At 47.0% G+C, this 19755-nt stretch overlaps 1 protein-coding gene across 1 annotated transcript in view; it reads right to left on the bottom strand.

Moving 5' to 3' along the window:
- Prickle2 (prickle planar cell polarity protein 2) overlaps positions 1–19755 on the bottom strand; it is a 283311-nt gene that overhangs the window by 58319 nt on the left and 205237 nt on the right. The window contains exon 2 of the mRNA XM_033757020.1: positions 11551–11734. Within this exon, the coding sequence (XP_033612911.1) occupies positions 11551–11694 (144 nt within the window). The 5' untranslated portion in view covers positions 11695–11734. The remainder of the gene's footprint in view (positions 1–11550; positions 11735–19755) is intronic.

A 19755-nucleotide genomic window follows, 5' to 3' on the forward strand; every position in this document is an offset into this window, starting at 1 on the left:
TTTTTTTTTTTTTTTTTTGGTACCGGGGATTGAACTTGGGTCTTTGTGCTTGCAAGGCAGGCCACCGAACCGCTGAGCTAAATTCCCGGCCCCCTGGCTCTTTTGAACAATGGCAAGCTATGTACTTTCCTTGAGACTGTTTCTTCAATATCAAATGCAAGGTTTGGGCTTAATAATTCCTGTACTATCTTAATTAGGCTTCTATTCTAGAATTCTATGGGTCTCATGTCTACCACCTGTGCATAAGAAATTTGGAAAACTGTTTTCCCAGACAGGTCATAATAAGATAAGTGTTTTCTCACCAAGTGGCCTTTCCGGTGAGTAATAAGACCGAGTCTTTCTTGATATCCCACATGCTGATTAGATATTCTGTAAGGCAAGAACCACTACTATATCCATTTTATTTTACCAAGATAAAATAATGTATTCAAATCATAAATACTAAATAGCCAGGGAGTGGTAAAGCTGACTCTGGATCCAGAATACCTGATCCCAAAAGCCATGTTTTCCTGGCTAATACTTGGGGTAGACCACTCACTACACATGTGTCAGCAGACCAGTTTCCCATGCTGTATCACCATCAAGATGAATCCTTAACAAGGGGCACAGCAGGACCCAGGAGAAGACTGATGGTTCTGAGCCAGGTACAAGCCCAAGCTTACATTCTGTATCCCCCCCGCCCGCTTGCTGAGTGGCTGGCAAAATCTGTTGCTTGGCCTTTTAGCTCCTTTCCCCATATGTACCTCAGCTGTGATGCTTGCAAATGAAAAAGGAAGGGGGAAAAATACAAGCGCCCAAGTGTGGAAGATCCAGGGAAGTCATAATCCCATCCTGACACTGGATGCCAAGAAGATGGTGACATCACCTCTCTTTCCTACAGTCTTTGGGAAGAGAAAAGCGGTTTCGCAGCACCCGAGAATTGTAGGGAAATAATGTTCTATGGTGTGTTTATGTAAATTAGAAAAAGATTGCCTCCCGGCTACAAATTAGAAAAACTCCATCCCCAGCTAGATACCTGCACCACAGCCAAGTGAGCTACAGAGCGCTAGAGATTAAATAAAAAGCACTTCTTCTGCTGGGAGTCAGCCTCCAACCACAGGCTTGGCCAGACTCTCCTGTGCAATGCACAGTCTGGACAGCTGTATGTGGGAGTTCTGACCCCACCTCAAGCTCAAGTCTACGAACTCATTCTTTTGCTTTGAGCAGAAAGGACAGATTCAGACTGCTGGAATGATGAGCTTCCCTCAGCAAGACCTAACCACGGATCTCACTCAGTCTTTCTAAGGGCCATGGCAATAACTATCGCCACTACTTTTACTGAGTGCCAATTACATGCTGGGTACAGTCCCACGGGGTTTACAGAGACCATAAAATGAGCCAGTTTATAGAACTGACCTTTTAGTACCATCCATCTGGAAATTGTCTCCCTTTTGTGTGCGTAATTCATCTGAGAAGCTCTTTTTGATAGCAATTGGCCAAAAGGCTCAGTACTTCCCGAGGCAGCTTACAGACCCTTAAGAAGATCCCGCCACCGGCATGCGAGGATGCCTGTCTTCCTGTTTGCTAAGAACAATGCGTTTCATCGAGTTCTGCACACAATTTGGTAAGTCTTGTGTGTCTTGACATATACATGTGCCCATGAAAGCATCAAGATAATGCAGACAGTGAACACCCCTATTGCCCCCAATGTTCCTGGGTCTTCCTAGTCCTTCCACCTCTCCCATCCCCAGTACCCACTGATCAGCTTCCTGTCACTACAGATTAGTTTTACAGAAAGGGAAACACATAGGATGTCTGTCCGTCTCACTGCTTTCACTCAGAATTCTTTCATACTGTTACATGTATCCACACATGTGCTCACTATCTTCATTATCCTGCTGCTTTCATGGGCACACGTCAAATCCAGGATTTGAACACAGATGCAGTTAGTATCAAGGTCTGTCCTCTCGAACACTGGGCCAGAAAGATAAGTGCTCTAAAGACAGAAGCCAGCAAGGCCACCCCAAAGCCTGAAGTCTGTGTGTATCTTCCGGGAAGAGAGATTCTGCAACTGTCTGTGAGGAAGAAATGTGACCCACCACAGAAAGTAAGACAGAAAGGCTGAGAGCAGAAAGGCCAGGGTTACACTGCCTGCAAAATGTCCACACTGAAGTTACTTCTAGGAAATAATGGCTTGTACATAATGGGCACTTAATAAAAAAACTACTGAATCAGTAGCATATGGCCGAAGGCTCGAATGGATGAGCGGATGGATGGACAGTCGGGTGGAGAGGTGGAAGACAGTAGTTATTTGTTGATTTGACCATGGATTCACCCAGCCATTTCAGGAAATTACTCAAAACATCTCTGGAGTTCTGAGAGAGAGGAGAACACCTTGGTGGTAGATTAGCTCTCCCACCCGCCTACAGTACAGACTGCTCAGTTAGCGGAAAGGAAGTGCAGCTGTGAGCCCAAACAGGAAGCCCAAGCCCAGAGGCCCACTCCTAGTCTTTAGGGTCCCAGGGCATTCACTGGGAAGGTCAGAGCCATCTGTCTTGAAGGTGGGGAACTCCAGGGCAGCCCTCCTTGCTTTTGCAAATGAGCCTTGGCTGCTGGGGCCTCCCATTCTGCAGGCAGGCCTTGACAAGCCCCTGCTGGGGCATCTGGCCAACCGCTGTTGACTTCATCCTGCAGAGGCCCTGCAGACTGGGAACCCAGGTTCTAGCCCCTTCTCTCACAGCTCTGCTGAAAACAAGTTCATTAACAGGCAGTTTTACTGACTGCTGCACACACAGGCATAGTTATCATTGTTATCTGATGACATCAGTGCCTTCTCGAGCCAAGACAAACAGCAGTTGTTCACATGACCGGTTTCCCGAGAATCTCAAGGTAGGCTGCTTCGACCTCTGGCCTCCTTCTGTCTTCACTTCGCACACTGCACTGGAGACGGACGAAGGCCCTGAGGAGCTGTGGCTTAGGGGAGATGCAATCCAGTTCCGCTGGAGAGGTGCGCATCTTGCTACAACCAGGAAATTCCATTCCGAGCCCAGCATGTGCGGACCACCGACTAATGAAAGGAAGACGACACTCACAAGTGGCTGGCGAGGCTAATGGTGGATTTTATGGGGTTTTCGGAGGGGCCATTAGACAGATGGCGCAATTCTCCTTTACAGCTCAAACCACCCAGCGGGCCTGAGCCATGAGCTACCCTGTCCTTCCCCCCTCGGCCAGCCTCGGGCCCTCTTGGTACAAACAGCTTCTCACATAAAAAGAGCAACTGTCAGCAGTCTGAATGCGTGTGGCGAAGACGGACGCCTGGCGCTGTGTCCTGGCTGAGTGGTGGGGAGTCACAAGTGTGCAGCCCACATGAACAGTGACAGGAACCCAGTGCCCTCTGGAACAACAGCCGAAGAGGGAGCTGGGCAAGCAGGACTCAGGAAAGGATTCCACGACATCCTAAATTGCCTTGGGTCCAGCTGAGGTCCAGGGCAAGCCTGTCGGGGCAAGAAGCTGGAGATGTGCTGAGGTAGGAGGACCACAAGTGTGAGCCCAGCCTGGGCAGCTCAGAAAGACCCTGCCTCAAAATGCAAAATAAAAAGGGCCAGGGATGTAGCTCAGTGTGAGGCCTTGGGTTCAATCTGCAGCATGCGAAGCAAAGATGAATGAATGAGGCAAGTGCACAAGCAAGTCAGGGACGGAACAGAGGAGTCATGGGGCCGTCTGCCGTTACCACCCACAGGCCAGTCCATCTGTGTGTCTGGACAATGCTCCATCTGATGAGGACCGATGTGTCTGCAATCTCCTAGGTCCTTTCCGGCAGTCACCTATTCTTCAAAACTACTTCAGGCCTGAGCATGCGCCTCTCCCACCTTGACAGAGAAGAAGCCAGCTCAGAGCACCCAAGTTTGCATAGCCAGTAAGCACTAGAGCCTGATGTGCCCACATCTTCCCAGCAGTGCAGGTTTTCCTTGCAGTGGCTCTCCACCTTGGGTGTGTGCCAGAAGCATCAGAAGGGCCTTGCACAGCAGCCTGCTGTGCCCATCTCCAGAGTTCTGGCTCACAAGTCGGGAGCGAGGCTGAGAACCATCCTTTTATAGCAAGTTCCCAGGTGACGTGGGCTGCCACATGGGACCTGCACTGTGAAGTTCTGGGTGAGACCCACTGGTGCGGGTCACTCGGGCCCCGGTTTCTCCACAGAGGCGCCTCTCGGCCACTCCCCTCAAGTGCATTCTCCAACTCGGGCCTGAACTGCACCCTGCAGGGCCAATCGGGCCCACTGGCTGCTTGTGCAAGTTCTGCGGTTACTCAGCCAGGCTCACTGCTTCCCTCCTGTCCACCACAGCATCAGACTGGGCTTTGAACAGAGGCTGTGCGGCCTGTGAGGCGTCAGTATCTCCCACCTGGCTCTTCACAGGAAGTTTCTCCATTCCTGGCTGCAAATCACATTAGCTTGTTGTTGTTACTGCCACGCTCGCACAGTGCTTTCTGTGCTTCAGATTTTACTGGTGAATTTCTCTGTACCCTCCAGCTAAATGCCACCTCGCAAGGGCAGGACCGTAGGAGAGCACTTGGCAGATGCCTTTCTGGATGGATGACCATCACTCTTGTACCAGGAACAAGAGTGCCCGAAGAGGAAGCGGAGTGAAAGCAGGCGCGTGGGAAGATACACAGATGCCAGTGGGAGGAGTCTGAGAAGGCAGGGCTGTGCTGCTTCCGGTCCTGATGGGGACCAGACGAAGGCCTTAGTCATCTAGGTCACCCTGAGACTCGGAAGTACTCTCAACCCCTGATGTAGAAGAGCACACGCCCATTCTCCCTCCTACCACACACCGCGCTGGCTTCCTCGGATCTGGTACCATGGGCAGAGGACCACAGAGGAAACAGGGGTGGAGGAAGAACCCAAACAGGCTCTCGAGCAGACAGGTGGCCAGCGTGGGTCCTGGCTCCGTCACTCCCCGGCTGTGCATCTTGGTCTAGGTAGGGGCTGCTTGGAACTTGGCCCGGAGAGGTATTTCCAGTGCCGCTGGTGGCAAAGCTGCCTGGGCTGAATGGTTTCCCAGGGCCAGCGTGGCGTGGGCCCTCCTGCCCTCCGGGCCCGGGCATGCGTGGCCAAACCTGGACGCTGCATGGCCTGCACTCTCCTCACCCCAAAAGACCCACGACACTCCCCAAATTCTCTGTGCCAAAGTGGGCGCTGACTTCATTTCACCTCTGAGCTCCACTCAGAGGAACCCTGAACCCTGTCATAATGCTGATCCTTGCGTAACACTTTCCTTCATGACACTCAGAAGCAGCTCAAATACCTCCCAGAGAGGACAGCTTTGCACTCAGCCTAAGCTGGCCAATCCTCAGGACCCAGTCCACACCTGTGATCTAGAAGCTGTTCTCTATGCTCTACAGGAAAAACTAAATGAGACGCAACACCCCTGGCACAGCACACACGACAATGTCTGGCACAGCTAAGAGTTCAGGAAACGTTAATATCATATCCACATTGCTGCCCTTTCAAAGGGTAATCATCTTGACCATTTGTACGTGTTCTAATACAGCGAGTGGGACCTGGGTTCACAGTTCGTTCGATGATTCTGGAGAAGATGGCCAGTTTGTGTTCCTGTGGGAAAGGTGGCTGCAGTCACGTTCGTGGCCCAATGCAGAGTTTGCAAACAAAAACAAAATTTTGCCAAATGCTTGTTCGCCAAACAAATGTCTGCAAACAGAAGTGTTTGTGAACAGAAGCACCACTGTATATTGGCCCCACTCTCTCCCCTTATACTACAGTGAAGCAGAGAGCTTAATTTTCTTTTGCATGGCTCTGTCCCCGTGTCCAGAGAGTGGCCAATACACAGTCAGGCACAAAGTGAACGCTGCCGTGAGAGTGGTGAGCCGGGCGGTCCAGTGGCCTCTCCACACAGACACCTCGGCCATGGGCTTCAATCCGTTCCTCACCTTCTCGTTGGGGGAAACCCAGTGGAGTCCTGCCAAGATGCCCACAGGACAGGCGCCGAGCAGCTGCCGAGGGACAGGGTGCGAGGCTGAGTGAAGGGGTGGCCTGCTGACCTGCTGGCCCCAGTGGGGCGTGCAGGACATCCTTGTGGCAAGGCTCTTGGCACCTGGACTGCCGGCAGGGAATGAACGCCTCGCTCTTGCCAGGCCTGGGGTCTACGGTGTCTGGGAGATCCTGGGTTCCAAGACAGTGGGTGGCAGGGCTCAGCTCTTCTGCAGATGGCACAGGCCTGTATGGACACTGGAGAGCTCAGAATCAGGTGGGCCCTCTGCCCTGTCCAAGTCGCTGCCGCTCAGGGAAGCCAGTGAGCTCATGAGGGAAGTCATCTTTCCAGCAGTCCCTTCACAGGGAGCTGGGAATGTGACAGCTCTGGACTGCAGTTAGAAAGTATTCTCCTACAAGCTGCTAAGAAGGAGTCTAGGACTCCTATACACCCATGAACCCCCACAACCACCCACTGCCTTGGGCTGCCAGATGGTCTCCTGCCCCTCCATGCCAGCACAGGGCAATCACAGTCTCTTAGTCACTGCTGTTTCTCAAGATGAGCAGCAGAGACAATTGTTTTATTGAGCAACTTCTAAGCATTGCCTCACATTCGGCCAGATCAATCCTGGGATCTACAATTCTAATGGTACCGGCTCCCACTTCTGGTTGTCTGGGTTAGAGCTGTCTATTACTCACTAGCTGTGCTGCGTGATCCAGGACTAGTTCCTTCTCTGAGCCTTGCTTTACTTTCCTCTCCGGTGGGGGTGGAATAACACTGCCAGATAAGGCGGTGATGAGAATCAAACGTGACGATGTGTGGTGAGTATGCAAGATGGTGTGGGGACACAGCATGCTCTCAGTGAGGCTCTAACACATTTCTACATCATCACTAAGAGAGAGGAAAATGAGGGTCCTGAAGGTGAATGGCTTGGTGTGGGAGCAGTGACAGGGCAGCAGAGCGACAGCCTCCTTCATGGAGCGGGAATCTCACCGACGTCCATCTCTCTCTCCAGTGTGATGCAACCAGAGGGCCTGTGGTCCGCTGTCTCTAAAGGTGCCTGCCACATGCCAGGCACTACTAGGTGTCAGGGGAAGAAGGTTCCTGCAGGACAAAGCAGCCGAGATCTCTGTCCTTCGGGGTCTTAGACTGGGGATGGTGGTGGACTTAAGCAAATAATTACACCGTTAGTATCTAGTTATGAGTTTGATAACTTTAATAAGGAAAATGGCAGGTTTTCCCCAAAGCGTGTAACTGGGAGCCCAATCCTGCCTTGGGGGTGGGTCAAAGAGACTCTTTGAGGGTGGGCGTGGTGGCGCACACCTATCATCCCAGCACTGGGTAGGCTGAAGCAGCAGTTCATTGCTGTGAGTTCAAAACCAGGGCTACATAGTGAGTTAAAAACCAGCCTGAACTATAGCAAGAATTTGTCTCAAAAAACTAAAACAAAAACAGAAACAAAAGAAAACAGCTCCCCATAACGAGGTACATCTAGTCTGATGCCTGAGGGATAGGAATCATGACTGACGTAACAGCCAGATCAGGAACTGCATTCCCTCCTGGTAGAGATGACCACGTTGTCCACTCGGTCTCTAGCTCACATCTACTTTATCACACAGTAGTTATGCTCCAAGAGCCACACCTGGGGCAGTCCTCCTGCTGTCTGCTCTCTGTCTCTCCGGGAGTCGGGAGGGGACAGGCACTGTCCCGAACAAAGAGCCCATCACTTTACATGCAAAGTCAACTCAAGGTAAAATTAGTAACCTCTGGAGACGAAGGGTCTGGGGTACTCCTGCTGAGAGCCCTCCGTGGACACCGAGGACCCACGATGTCAACTGAGAGGACATTCACTCTGGAGAAGCGACCGGAGGACTTTTTGTTTTGCTTTGGATTTTCACGTAGGAGTGAGAGGACACTCTCCCACACGTGTCCCATGAGGCTCCACCAGAGCACCGGCCAGTTCTGAGCTTACTGCGGGACTGTGTGCCATAATGAACCGGAAGCCTTGGAAGCCTACGCTGGCCACCCCACCTCTAGAAACTGCAGGCACAAGTGTTGGATGCACAGGCCAGCTGCCGCTGTATACAAAACCCAGCCTTGCCAGCCGTCAGCTCCATGGTGCTCAGCGGGGCACCCCTGGCATTTGCAAATGGTGATTCTCCTTTGTGCAGAATCCTCTGGGACTTTCTAGGATATATGGCATCTCAAGGACCAACGCAAATGCTGGTGGAATCTGCCAATCCTTTAACAGTAACTGCCCCCTGGTGGTAGGCAGTGCCACTCCAAGTTACAAACCACGGAGGGAAAACTATCCAACCATTACAAAGGCTATTTGGAATTTAAATGCTCACAATACACGACGTGGAAAAAACAAGCCACAGTAAGTAGACTGCATCACCACATGTCCAAAACAATGACATAGATGCATACTCCCTACAACACACAGATACTTAAACATATCCATAACTAGGTTGAAAACAGTGTTCCTTGACTGGTAGAAATCGGTGGTTTTTATCTGCTTTTTGAGATATCTCATTTTTTTTTTTATTTTTTAAGAAATATAAAAGAGGCAAAGGCCCTTTATGAAAGAGGCAAAGGCTACTTCTGAACTGGGTGTGCTGGTGCATGCCTGCAAGGCTAAGATAGGAGGACTGGAAGTATGCACCCAGCCTGGGCTCATACAACCAGCATGTTGGTTTCTTGTAAGACCTTGTATCAAAATAAAAAAAGGGCTGGGGGTATTGCTCATTGAGAAGGCTCTGGGTTCATCTCCAGCACTTGGTGGGGGGCTATTTCTGTTTTGGAGAGCAAACACACTCGCACTGGGCTCCCCTGCCACTGTACGTCTTGTTTCTACTCGGTGAAGACGACAGGGTCAGCCTCACAAGCACCAGCCCCTGCTCCAGCACGCGCTCTGTCAGCACTGAGCTGTCTCCAAGGCAGCAGCTGCCATGTGGGAGCTCCATAAGTACACGCGACACGCAGCCACTTTCTGTCTCCACCAGGCCAGACACTGCTGAGATACCCTCGAGCTTCTAGCACTGCTTTCACCTCCTGGTTCTCCCATCCCCAGCATTTGGAAATATCCTGGGTGTCGCAACTGGGAGACACGACTGGCATCTAGTGGGCGGGGCCACTCCACACCGCACAGGGCACCCACACCAGCGAATCACCCATCAGAAATGTCCACAGTACTGAAGTCGGGAAACCCTGCTCGCATTTGCTTTCTTCCAGCGTTGTCAGTGATTTTTCCACATCCTTTCCTGAAGCATTATCTACTGTGAATCTGTCAGCATGGCGCCCCTAAGACATGGGGCAGGCGCGCATACAGACTGAGTTTCAGGGAAATTGGAACATTAAAAATGGCTTCCTGGGCAGACTCCAGTTCTGGGTCCTGCTGCCCCAGGGCTCTCTGGGTGACACTGACATTCTCATTCGGAGAAAGCAGACACAAAGGGTCTGAGCACAGTTCTGATTAGTTTTTGGAGCTGTCATTTAAAATCCTATGGCAAATGCCATTGCTTCTCGGTGTCATCTGTTATACTTCTCATTTTCACACTATTTTAAGAACAGTGACTTTTGCAGCTAGTGGAATTTTTATGAAATTAAATGCTCGTTTTCAAGAACACTTTCCTAAATGGGAGATGACTTTCATTTGTATTATATTAAATTGAAGGAATTTCCCAGAAGAAATCAAATAATGAAGAATATCACCTGAAGGTGTCTGTATCAGCAACCCCATGCTCAGGGAGGCTTTGCATCAAAACGCAAGCACATTACTCCCATCCTTAACTGGCCGTTAATATTCTGCCTCCAGCACAATGCATTTTTTATGTATACTATAATTTGTCTTGATAGAAAAACAGCTTTTCTCAAATCACAGACAACTAACGTATTAAACATCAGAATTTTTATTAGGGAAAGACATTTAGGGCTTAAGTTTTTCTACCTGAAAGTAAACCAGGCAGCTCTTAAAAAACCTTTAAATCAATAAATAGCTCTGTAAATAATAGACTTTAAGAGATCTCATAATTTAAAATCTGAGGCCCATTTCTTCCATACAAAATGACCCCTTCAGATACATTTAAAATTGACTCACACTGCAGTGGGCAAATATAGAACCCTTCACATAGCTGGAAACGCTGCTCTCCCTCTGGAGAGTAATCTCCTTTCTAATCGTCTGCGTCATGTAGGTTTGAGTAAGCGCAGGGAACACAGAAAGTCTTCCCAGGAACAACAGAATTATAATAGATGGGATACCCTCTCCTCTGGCATAATTCTAGTCCTTTGTTTAATAGCATTAATCATTTCCTTTCACAACAAATCAAAGAAATTTCAGTCTTATGCTTTCCCAAAGACATTCATTTTGGATGAGTCAAGTGTCCTCTAAAAATATCATAGATTCTTAGTTGGAACTGGTGGATTTAATCAGGATTCCAGCCTTCGCAACTGTCTATGCTTTGGGGTCAAGGTGAGTAGAAAGTTTTCTCTGGATCTGAGTATCTCAGAGTGATGTTTAATGGTTTTAGAGAAGACTCTATTGAGACAGGAAATTGAAAATAGCTTCCCTTTGGAAAATGCAGCACACAACTGAGCAGGAAGCCATGTTGCTCAAGTAAGCAAAAGAAATACGGGTCCTGCAGAAGTTGCTGGAGTAAGGGGCTGGCTCACAGTGTGTGTGGGGGGCTCACACTGGCAGCAGTGACAGCATTAGAGGTGATCAGCCAGCTGCCGTCTCACCTGAGCTTCTAGACAAGCATGCGGGTGTTGTCACCCTTTTGAATACTTCTCCACTAAGCCAGTCTTTACGGAAACAGGCCCACCCTGCTGACATTATCAGTGAATTCTTGGGTCTGCCTTAATTATAAAGAACTCTTTCCGGACCATCATCACACCTAAAGTTCCCGACATACAATTTCTGGGCTGTCCAACGCTAAAAGCTTCTGTCGGAAATGCAGTGGGCCGGGGGAAGACAACCACAGCTCACAGGGAAGGTGTCAAGAATCCCCGCCTTGCAGACTGCTGCTAAGCCAACTAGGGCCAACAGAAGAGAAAGTTCCAAGTACCAAGAAACGCAAAGCAAATTTGCATATCACTGAGGAAAGTGCATCACAGTGGAAAGAAACCAAGTTCTCCTCATCAAGCTGGTAACATTTATGGCTTGAGGGCAGTGCCAAAATATTTCAGGCATCGTCAGTGTCAAACACAGCATAGATCACTGGGCAGAATGAGGCAAGGCCACGCTGTCTCTCTTAGAAGACCCTGAGTATCGAGACTCGTGCGTGGTCAGAGCTGTATCTCCTCTTCTCCCCACCAGAAATGATGTTTCGCCACTCAGCATTTGAAAGCCTACATCTCTGAGATGTTTGTAGACAGCCTGTGAGGAGCTAATAGTAGCAACAGGAATGAATCACAAGGATCACTCCAGGCGTCCTCATTTCCCACCGAGGCCCTGGCATCTTTACCTCATTTAGACTCTGCGTCAGCAAACTGGCCCCTTCCTTCTCCAGCGGGAGTGTGGAAGGACCAGCGGGTCACAGCCTTACTTACGCACACCGCAGTGCCCTTGCTCCCGGGACAGTACCTGCTCGGGCTTCAGCCCCGGTGGGACCCAGGCGTACTCCTCCAGGGCACAGCCCGAGTCATCGTCGGAGGTCGAGCTCCTCTGGAAGTCAAACATGAGTTTGCTGATGGTCTTCTCCATCTCCAGCGGCATCACGGTCACCATGTGCTCCTCCTGGCGACACTTGCAGTGCAGGCAGATCTTCCTGCGGGCAACGGAGGTGGTGGTTGAGAAGGAAGGAAAAGGACACTCTTTCCCTGCACTGCCAGTCACCAGCCCGATTCCCAACCAGAAACATACTCTTTGCCACGGTGTGGTACACATGTGCAGAGTGAAAACGGGGTGAAAGGACAGACGCACAGGGGTCCCAGCCTCTTCTTCCAAATCAATATTCCAAGGCAACGCAAAGGTAATCACTTCACTACACACAACACTGGGTGTGGACCACCGTTCCCTCCACGATGACAGCAACAGCATGCCACACACTCTGACCAGAACAGCACCAGCTTTCAAAACACTCTGACGATACCTTGCTTTTATAAAAGGGCTCTAAGTCATAGAAAATGGGTTTTAAAAAAGAACTGCAGGTGAGATTTTCCACAAGAAGAGCAAATATATCCCCCCCACCAAACAAATCTGGTCCTAGGATCTCATGGAAAAGACATTTTCACCTTCACCAAAAGTCCCTGGTTTGAAATTCTATTAAGAAACCCAACTTCTCCCTATGTTGTTAGTTTTTGAAATATACATGAAAATCATGCATCTAAATCATTTCAAAAGGTAGCAGCCAAAGATAAAATTCTCTCTCCTGAACTGAACATTTCTCTTTTAAGGCTACCATCTGTTCCCTTATCCATGGCTACAGAAATGATGAAGCAATAAAAATGTTGATGTCAGCAATACAAAACCATTTCTAGCTTCCATCCAAAAAATAAAAATATCAGGATGGAGAAAATTTTAAGCAAATAAGCTGTTCTCTGTGTACTCTGACCTGTATTATTAGTTTCAGTAGCACCTTATAAAGACACCCAGGATTCTAACCTCCACACGTGAACAAAGCTTTTGACAACAGCTTTGTTAAGATATAATTCACACACCATAAAATCTACCCTTTTATTTATTTTTGTAGTAAAAGTATCTTTTTTGTATATGTTTACAGTACATAATGATTACGATCCTTGTGGGGAGCTGGCACATGTACATAACACATCTTAATTCATCTTTTGTTCCCTTCTTCTCTCCCCCTTTCCGTCTCCCTCCATCTCTTCATCCCTTTCCCAATGGAGAAAGTCCTATCTCCTTACTTCCCATTATCTGTCTTTTATTTTGCTCTATATTTATAATTTGGGTTTCTCATATACAAGAAACCATGTGATCTCAAAGCTCGTGTGTCTGATTTATTTCACTTAACATTATGGTCTCAAGGTGCAACCCTTTTCCTACAAATGACCAAGCTTATCCGTTATGGCAGAAAGTATGCCAACATTTGTAAATATCACATTTTCTTCATGCATTCATCTGCTGATGGACATATAGGCCTGCTCCAAGATTCAGTTATCATGAATTGTGCTGCTATAAACCTGGATATGTAACATGATGTCTTTAACTCTTGGGAAGAGACCTAGAAGGGGAATGGCTGGGCTGAATGGAACTTCTACTTCTATTTTTTTGAGGAATCTCCATACTAATTTCCACAGTGGTTGTACTAGTTTATGTTCCCACTCACACGATACAAAAGGGATCCTTTTTCTCCAAGACCTCACCATCATCTGTATTAGTTCAATTGTTGATGATAGCCATTCTGTCTGAGGTAAGGTGGAATTTTAATGTTACTTTAATTGACATTTCTCTAATCATTAGTGATGTTCAGCATTTCTTCATCTACTTATTGGCCACTTGTACTTCTTATTCTGAGGAGTGTCTATTTATTTCAGTTTTCCATTGTGGGGGTATTTTGGGAGGCCTAATTTTCTGAGTTTTTCCATATACTTGATATACTAGTCCTCTGTCTAAGGAATGGCTAACAAAATTTCTTCCCTGTCTGTAGGTTGTCTCTTCATTCTGTTGATTGTGTCTTTTGATGTGCAGAAGCTTTTAAATTTGCTTTGATCCCATTTGTTGGCTCTTCGTACTATTTCCTGTGCAACTGGGGTTCTGTTCATAAAGTCCTTGCCTATGCCTATGACATCAAGAGTTTTACTTATTTTATCTTCCAGCAGGGTAAATGTGTCTGTTTTAACACTTAAATCTTTGATCCATTTTCATTTTGGTTTAGTACACAGTAGAGATATGGGTTTAGATTCAGTCTTCTGCATGTGTACAGCCTGCTGTTTCCCAGCAGCATTTATTAAAGAGGCCATCTTTACTCCATTGTGTGTTCTTGGTCCCCTTTTCAAAGATCAGTTAGCTGAATGTGCTTGGGATTGTTTTTGCATCCTTTATTTTGTTCCACTGATTCATCTGTCTCTTTTTGTGCCTGTATTATGCTGTTTTTATCACTATGGTTTTGTAGCACAACTTCAGGTCTGGGATTGTAATGCTTCCAGCTTTGCTCTTGTTACCTAGAATTGCTTTTGCTATTCTGGGTCTTTTCTGGTTCCACATGAAGTTTAGGATTGTTTTCTCCATCTTTGTGAAGAATGTTATTGGTATTTTGAAAATCTATCCTTTTAAAGTATATGATTCAATGGCCCTTAATGTATTCAGAGTTGCACAATTATTACCAGCATGCAATTTTAGATACTGCACCCCCAGAACTCATGAGCACTAACAGTAACTTCTCTTATTCCCGACGCTCAGGTCCTGGTAACCATTAAGTTATTTTCTGCCTCTATTACTTTGCCTATTCTGGACATTTCATATAATAAAACCATGCAGTATGTAGTCTTTTGATACTGGCTTCCTTCACATAAAATGATGGGGTTAACCATGTTGTAGCATTTATCAAGCCTTCATTTTCTTTTATCATTGATAAAATAATACTCCACTGCACAGATCACATTTCCCACTCATCAGGTGGTGGATGACAGGACTCTTTCCACTTCTGTGATAATGCTGCCCTGCATATTCAGGTACAAGTTTTGCTATTGTCATTGTGTGTGTGTGCGTGTGTGTGTGTACGTGCATGGCCATATATTTTCATGAGTATATATCATGACTGGAAGTGCTGCGTCATATGGCTACTGTATGCTTGACTCCTTGAGGGATTGTCCAACTGTATTCCAAAATATCCGAATCAGCAGGTGTCCCCTCACCGATGAACATGGGCTCTATGTGCCACATGCCACTGTCTCTGTGGTAGCCACCCAATGGGCATGAAGTGCTATCTCGTTGTGGTTCTGACTTGTGATTCTTTCATTGCTAATGAAGTTGAGCATCTTTTAATGAATTTGTTATACACCTTCCTTGGAGAAATGGCTATTCAAACCCTTAGTCTATTTTTTTCATTAAGATATTTGTGATTTTTATTGCTAAGTTACAAGTGTTCTTCTTACTTTCTGGATGATGTTAAGTGAAGCACAAATGTTTTTAAAATTCTGATGAAATTCAGTTTATTTTTTCTCTGTTGTTTGCACTTTTGCTATCATATTTAAGAAACCACTTCCTAACTCATGGTCATAAAGACTTCCTCTTAGAGTTTGATGCTTTAAGCCCTTACGTTTAAATCAATGATCCATTTCGAGTTAATCTCTGCAGATGCTATGAGGTACAAGTCAACTTCATTCTCCCGTGGCTGCACAGTCATCTTGGTGCCATCTGTCAAAAACACATCCCTTCCCCTGTGGTTGACTTATCTCAGCACTTTCAGGAAAATCAAGTGTGAGAGTTTATTTCTGGACTCGCAACTGTCTTCTACTGATCTGTAGGTCAGTGCCCCACTGTCTTGACTATAGCAGCTTTGTAGTAAGTTTTGCATCATGACATGTGACTCCTGAAAAGCTGTTCTCCTTATGGAAAACTCTTCTGGTTCTTGCAGGCCCCTTGCACTCGCACTCCTAAACTCTGAATTTTGGGGTTACCTTGCCGATTTCTGCAGAAATGCCAGCTGGAATTTCAATGGGAACCACACTGAGTCTGTAGTTTACTTGGGGACTATCGCCATTCCAACACTGCTAAGTCTTTCAGTCTGTGCACATGGGATGCCTTCCTATTCGTGTCCACCTACTTTAATTTCTTTCCATGACATTTTGTGGATTTGAGGCACAAGTTTTGAATTTCTTTTATTAGGTTGATTCTTACATATTTTATTCTTTTTGATGCTATTGTAGTTGGAATTGCTCCTTAAATTTCACTTTGAAGTAGACAGTGTAACAATCAGATAAGCGTTTTCGCCCTGATGTTGTATCATACAACCCTGCTGAACTCACTTATTAGTTATGTGTTCATGTTCTAGGATCCTGTCATATGTGGATAGAGGCACTTTCACTTCTCCCTTTGTAATTTCATGCTGTTTATTTCTTCGTCTTGTCACCCTGGCCTTAACCTGTAGTACAATGCCGAGTAGAAGCAGAAAGAGTAGACACATCGTGAGCCAGATGTGGCATTTTTATGTAGATGCCTTTTCTCAGGTTGAGGACGTTCATTCCCTTCTGTGTTCGTTCACTGAGAGTTTTTATCATGAAAGAGTACTGGGCTTTGTCAAATGCTTTTTCTGCATCTGTTAAGAATGGTCAGTTATTTTTTGTCCTTATTCTGTGAATGTGATATACCTAAAGTTTGACACAAAAATGTACAGGAAGAAACGAAATCATTTTAGCCCAGCCAAGTGAAGCTTGTCAGATCTTCCCACTTCCTGGTTTTTATCACACCAAAGGACACAAAGACAAAACACATACCTCAGATCTAGTAAACATCTCCCAGCTCAAAAAAGTTCCATCCAAATCCTGGATGTTGCATTTGAAACAGTCAGAGCTTATTTTAACAGTAACTCTAATTAATCAGCTGCTGGAAGAGGTCAAGGTTGTGGAGGGTTTTTGGTAATTCCTCAGAACACTTTTTTTTTTCCAGTTTATGACTTTAGAGGAAAAAAATTTCAGAGTGTTTAAGCAAATTTAGTAAGTTCTTTGGTGATTAGTGCTTCTTATTAGACAGCCACACTTTAAAAACAAAATGTAAAAGAATTTAAAAAACCCAATATAGTTCCCTAGAATATCTATCAGTGAAAAATTCATTCATTCGGCAATGCAGGGAAAGCACAGTATTTATTCTTGATGGACATCTTCTAATGAGTGGAAGTGCTAGGAGAAGCAAAACACAGCAGAAAGCAAAACGCAGAGGCACTGGCCAGATCTCAAGTGAGTCTCACTGAGCACAGGGGACAACACTACCTGGTCACTCACAAACGAGTTCTAGAACCTGCCAGAGCTAGGGCCACCAGGCACTCGGGATACCCAACCAAGACAGAGCCCTGACATGGGGCTCCTGAGCACTCAGAGAGGACAGCACAACAGGCACTGGCCGCCACTCACTGGGACGGTGGATTAGAAGTACAGGTGTGCAGGAGAAGTGCAGCCTGGCTGGGGTGGGAGGACCTTAGTCTTGTGCAGAACAGAGATCAAACTCAGATATACCTGAGCCCCGAATGAAAAAATTACCGATTAAAACACATCTGTTTCCAACCTCAGAACATCCAAACTCTCAAATAACAAACTCACTCAGAAAAGGCAAAGTTCAGAACAGAAAAAGAAAGAAAACAAAAAGGGCGGATCAAAACCACAAAGGCCTGAGCCCTATTCCCAGCTAGCTGCCTGCCTTCTGCTCTTCAGTTATAATTAATAGGTGCTCCCATGGCCAGGCAATTTTATTTGCAAAGAATCTCCCACCTTTGAGTGATTCCATGACTGCCTCTGAAAAGGCTCATTTAATAACCTCCGCTTAACAAATTGGGAAGCTAAGGCTCAGACATTCAGGAAGGAGCACAGCTCAGAGAAAGTCCGGGATTTCTCTGGGGCACCAGTGTACTTTCCCTGTGGGACAGTACTCCCAGTGGCACCAGCTCTGTCTCCAATGCACCCATGAAAGCTCTCGGCCAAATGATGCATATCTGCCAGTGTGTGGGGAAGTATATGATTTGGCTTTTTTAAAATAGACATTTATGAAAATAGAACCTGCTAGTAAAGCAGGATTTAATTTTTAAAAAACATATAAAGAGTGCGTTGGTTTCATTCTGTCAGAGTTGACATTCCACCTGCACGTAATTGGGTTTGTGAATGACAGGTTTCTGAGGAACACGCTAGGATTCAGACAGCAGAGGTGCACTCACCCGCTCCTCCCAGCTCTGCCCCCAAACAACCACTGCAAATGCCAGCGGCAGTCTTCATTCGTTTGCTTCCACATTTCAGAGCCACAACAGGCTGGGTCCTGGGCCACGCGGCTCCGGCAGAGAGGTCCTTTCTTTGAGGTCTCAGCACAGCCCGGTCACCTGCACCACGGCCACACACGTGGAAAGGACGCGGTGTATGATGGTGACGGGGCTGGTGGGATGTGGAAGAGTGCATTATACACGGGCCGGGGGTGGGGCGGGAAGACCCATCGAGATGCTGACAGGTTATCTGCAGCCCTGAGCCTTGGAAGCCCTGGCCTGGTTTTGTGTGAGACTTGATAAGATGAAGGAGTTCTTCAGGACATGATTCAGACAAGGCCAGCCATGAACTGTGGAAACCTAGCTCTGGATGGGACTATAGACATTGTTGTCTTTTCTCCCCTTTCCTTCTCTTTCACCCACCTTTTTAATTAAAATAATTTTTTTAGTCTTTAAAAATATTTTTTAAAAATTTAATTTCTTTAATTTTTGTAAAAGAACTCATATGCACTCAGAAACTCAAGTCTAGGACACAGAGCTGTCCGAGCTGCTGTCAGAAAGGAGACTGTGACCTCAGCTCCTGCCCTCCTGTGTGATGGTCTCCTGTCTCTGGGCACATTCAAGAACCTCAGGTCCTTAAGGTCCAAAAATGGAAGTGTGGAGACCACCACGAAACCCAGACTGCTGTAAGTCGTTTCTAAGATGTACCAAAACATGAAATGGATGTCTGATAACTGCACAGATGGAAAGAAAAAATAGAGGCTGTCAACAGCTTTTAAGAGATAATTTCTAATCACGAAACTTAGCACAAAAGTGAATTCTAGTCACAGGAAATCGTGTCTGGTTGCCAAGACACTGACGGTGACGCTTGGGAGTAGAAGAGCAACGAGCCATGGATTAGCAAGGTGAACCCGGGCCCAAGGGCGGGCATTCTCCCCTGGGGGCCAGTGGGCCTCACTCAGCGGCCCTGCAGAAGGGGCTCGGTAGCAACCCTGCCCACGAGGTATCTACAGCTCTTGCGTGACTCAGGCCGCCTTCCGAGGCGTGTGTGCAGAAAGGCCCTGCTGATGGGCAAGCCCACACGGGCCACCAGGACAGTGTCTCTCTTCGCAGCCCTGCCGCCTCCCCTCCTGCTTTCTCCCCTCCAGAGCTGTGGGCTCCTCAGTCCCACGCCCATGGCCAGACCACATTCGGGCCGTGTTCACACACAGGGCCAAGGGACGAGACACCTGAAAGGTGGCTGAGTCCTAGCACAAACTAAGAGACTGAACAGGGACAGCTCAGCACGGAAGCTTTCCAGGCAGCCAGGGTCCTGCAGGTGTGGGCAGCAAACCATGGTAAGACAAACAGCTAACACAACCCAGGTCCTCCACAGCGCTTTCCGTAACAACAGATGGGTCCCACGCATCTGAGTTCTTCCATGATCCCAGCTTGCTACAGGCAAAAGAATGGCTCTTTTGATTCATAACGATGAAGAGAAAAAAAGACAACATTTTCCTCCTCTAATACTTATCATGATTTAAAGTTACCACTTCCTTATCTTTAAAAAAAGAAGCAACATGAATTGATGCACAAAATAATCAGGAATTACAGATAAGCAAGGAGATAGAAAAAATTTCAAAACACTCACAGTCCCAAAGATAATCACTTCTAAACAGAAACAGCTGCTGGTCCCTTTTCCCTTAGTGCTAAGAAACTGCAGCCCAGATACCACCTACTTGCTCCCCACCAGTGAGAGCCAGGGGACAAGATCTGGTCCAGAATGACCAAGACAGGAGCCAGACCCCTGGGAAAATAGATGCACACGAGTCACCTTGACAAAAGGGTTTGTTCTGATCTCCTGCACTGTGGCAGGATCACAAATTTACCAAAGGGAATTACATATACGCCTGTGGGTATCACAGAGTTAAAAAGTGAGGTCCCTC

This window comes from Fukomys damarensis, unplaced genomic scaffold (assembly GCF_012274545.1).
Source record: "Fukomys damarensis isolate Sample0158 unplaced genomic scaffold, DMR_v1.0_HiC HiC_scaffold_28, whole genome shotgun sequence".
Classification (NCBI taxonomy): Eukaryota; Metazoa; Chordata; class Mammalia; order Rodentia; family Bathyergidae; genus Fukomys; species Fukomys damarensis.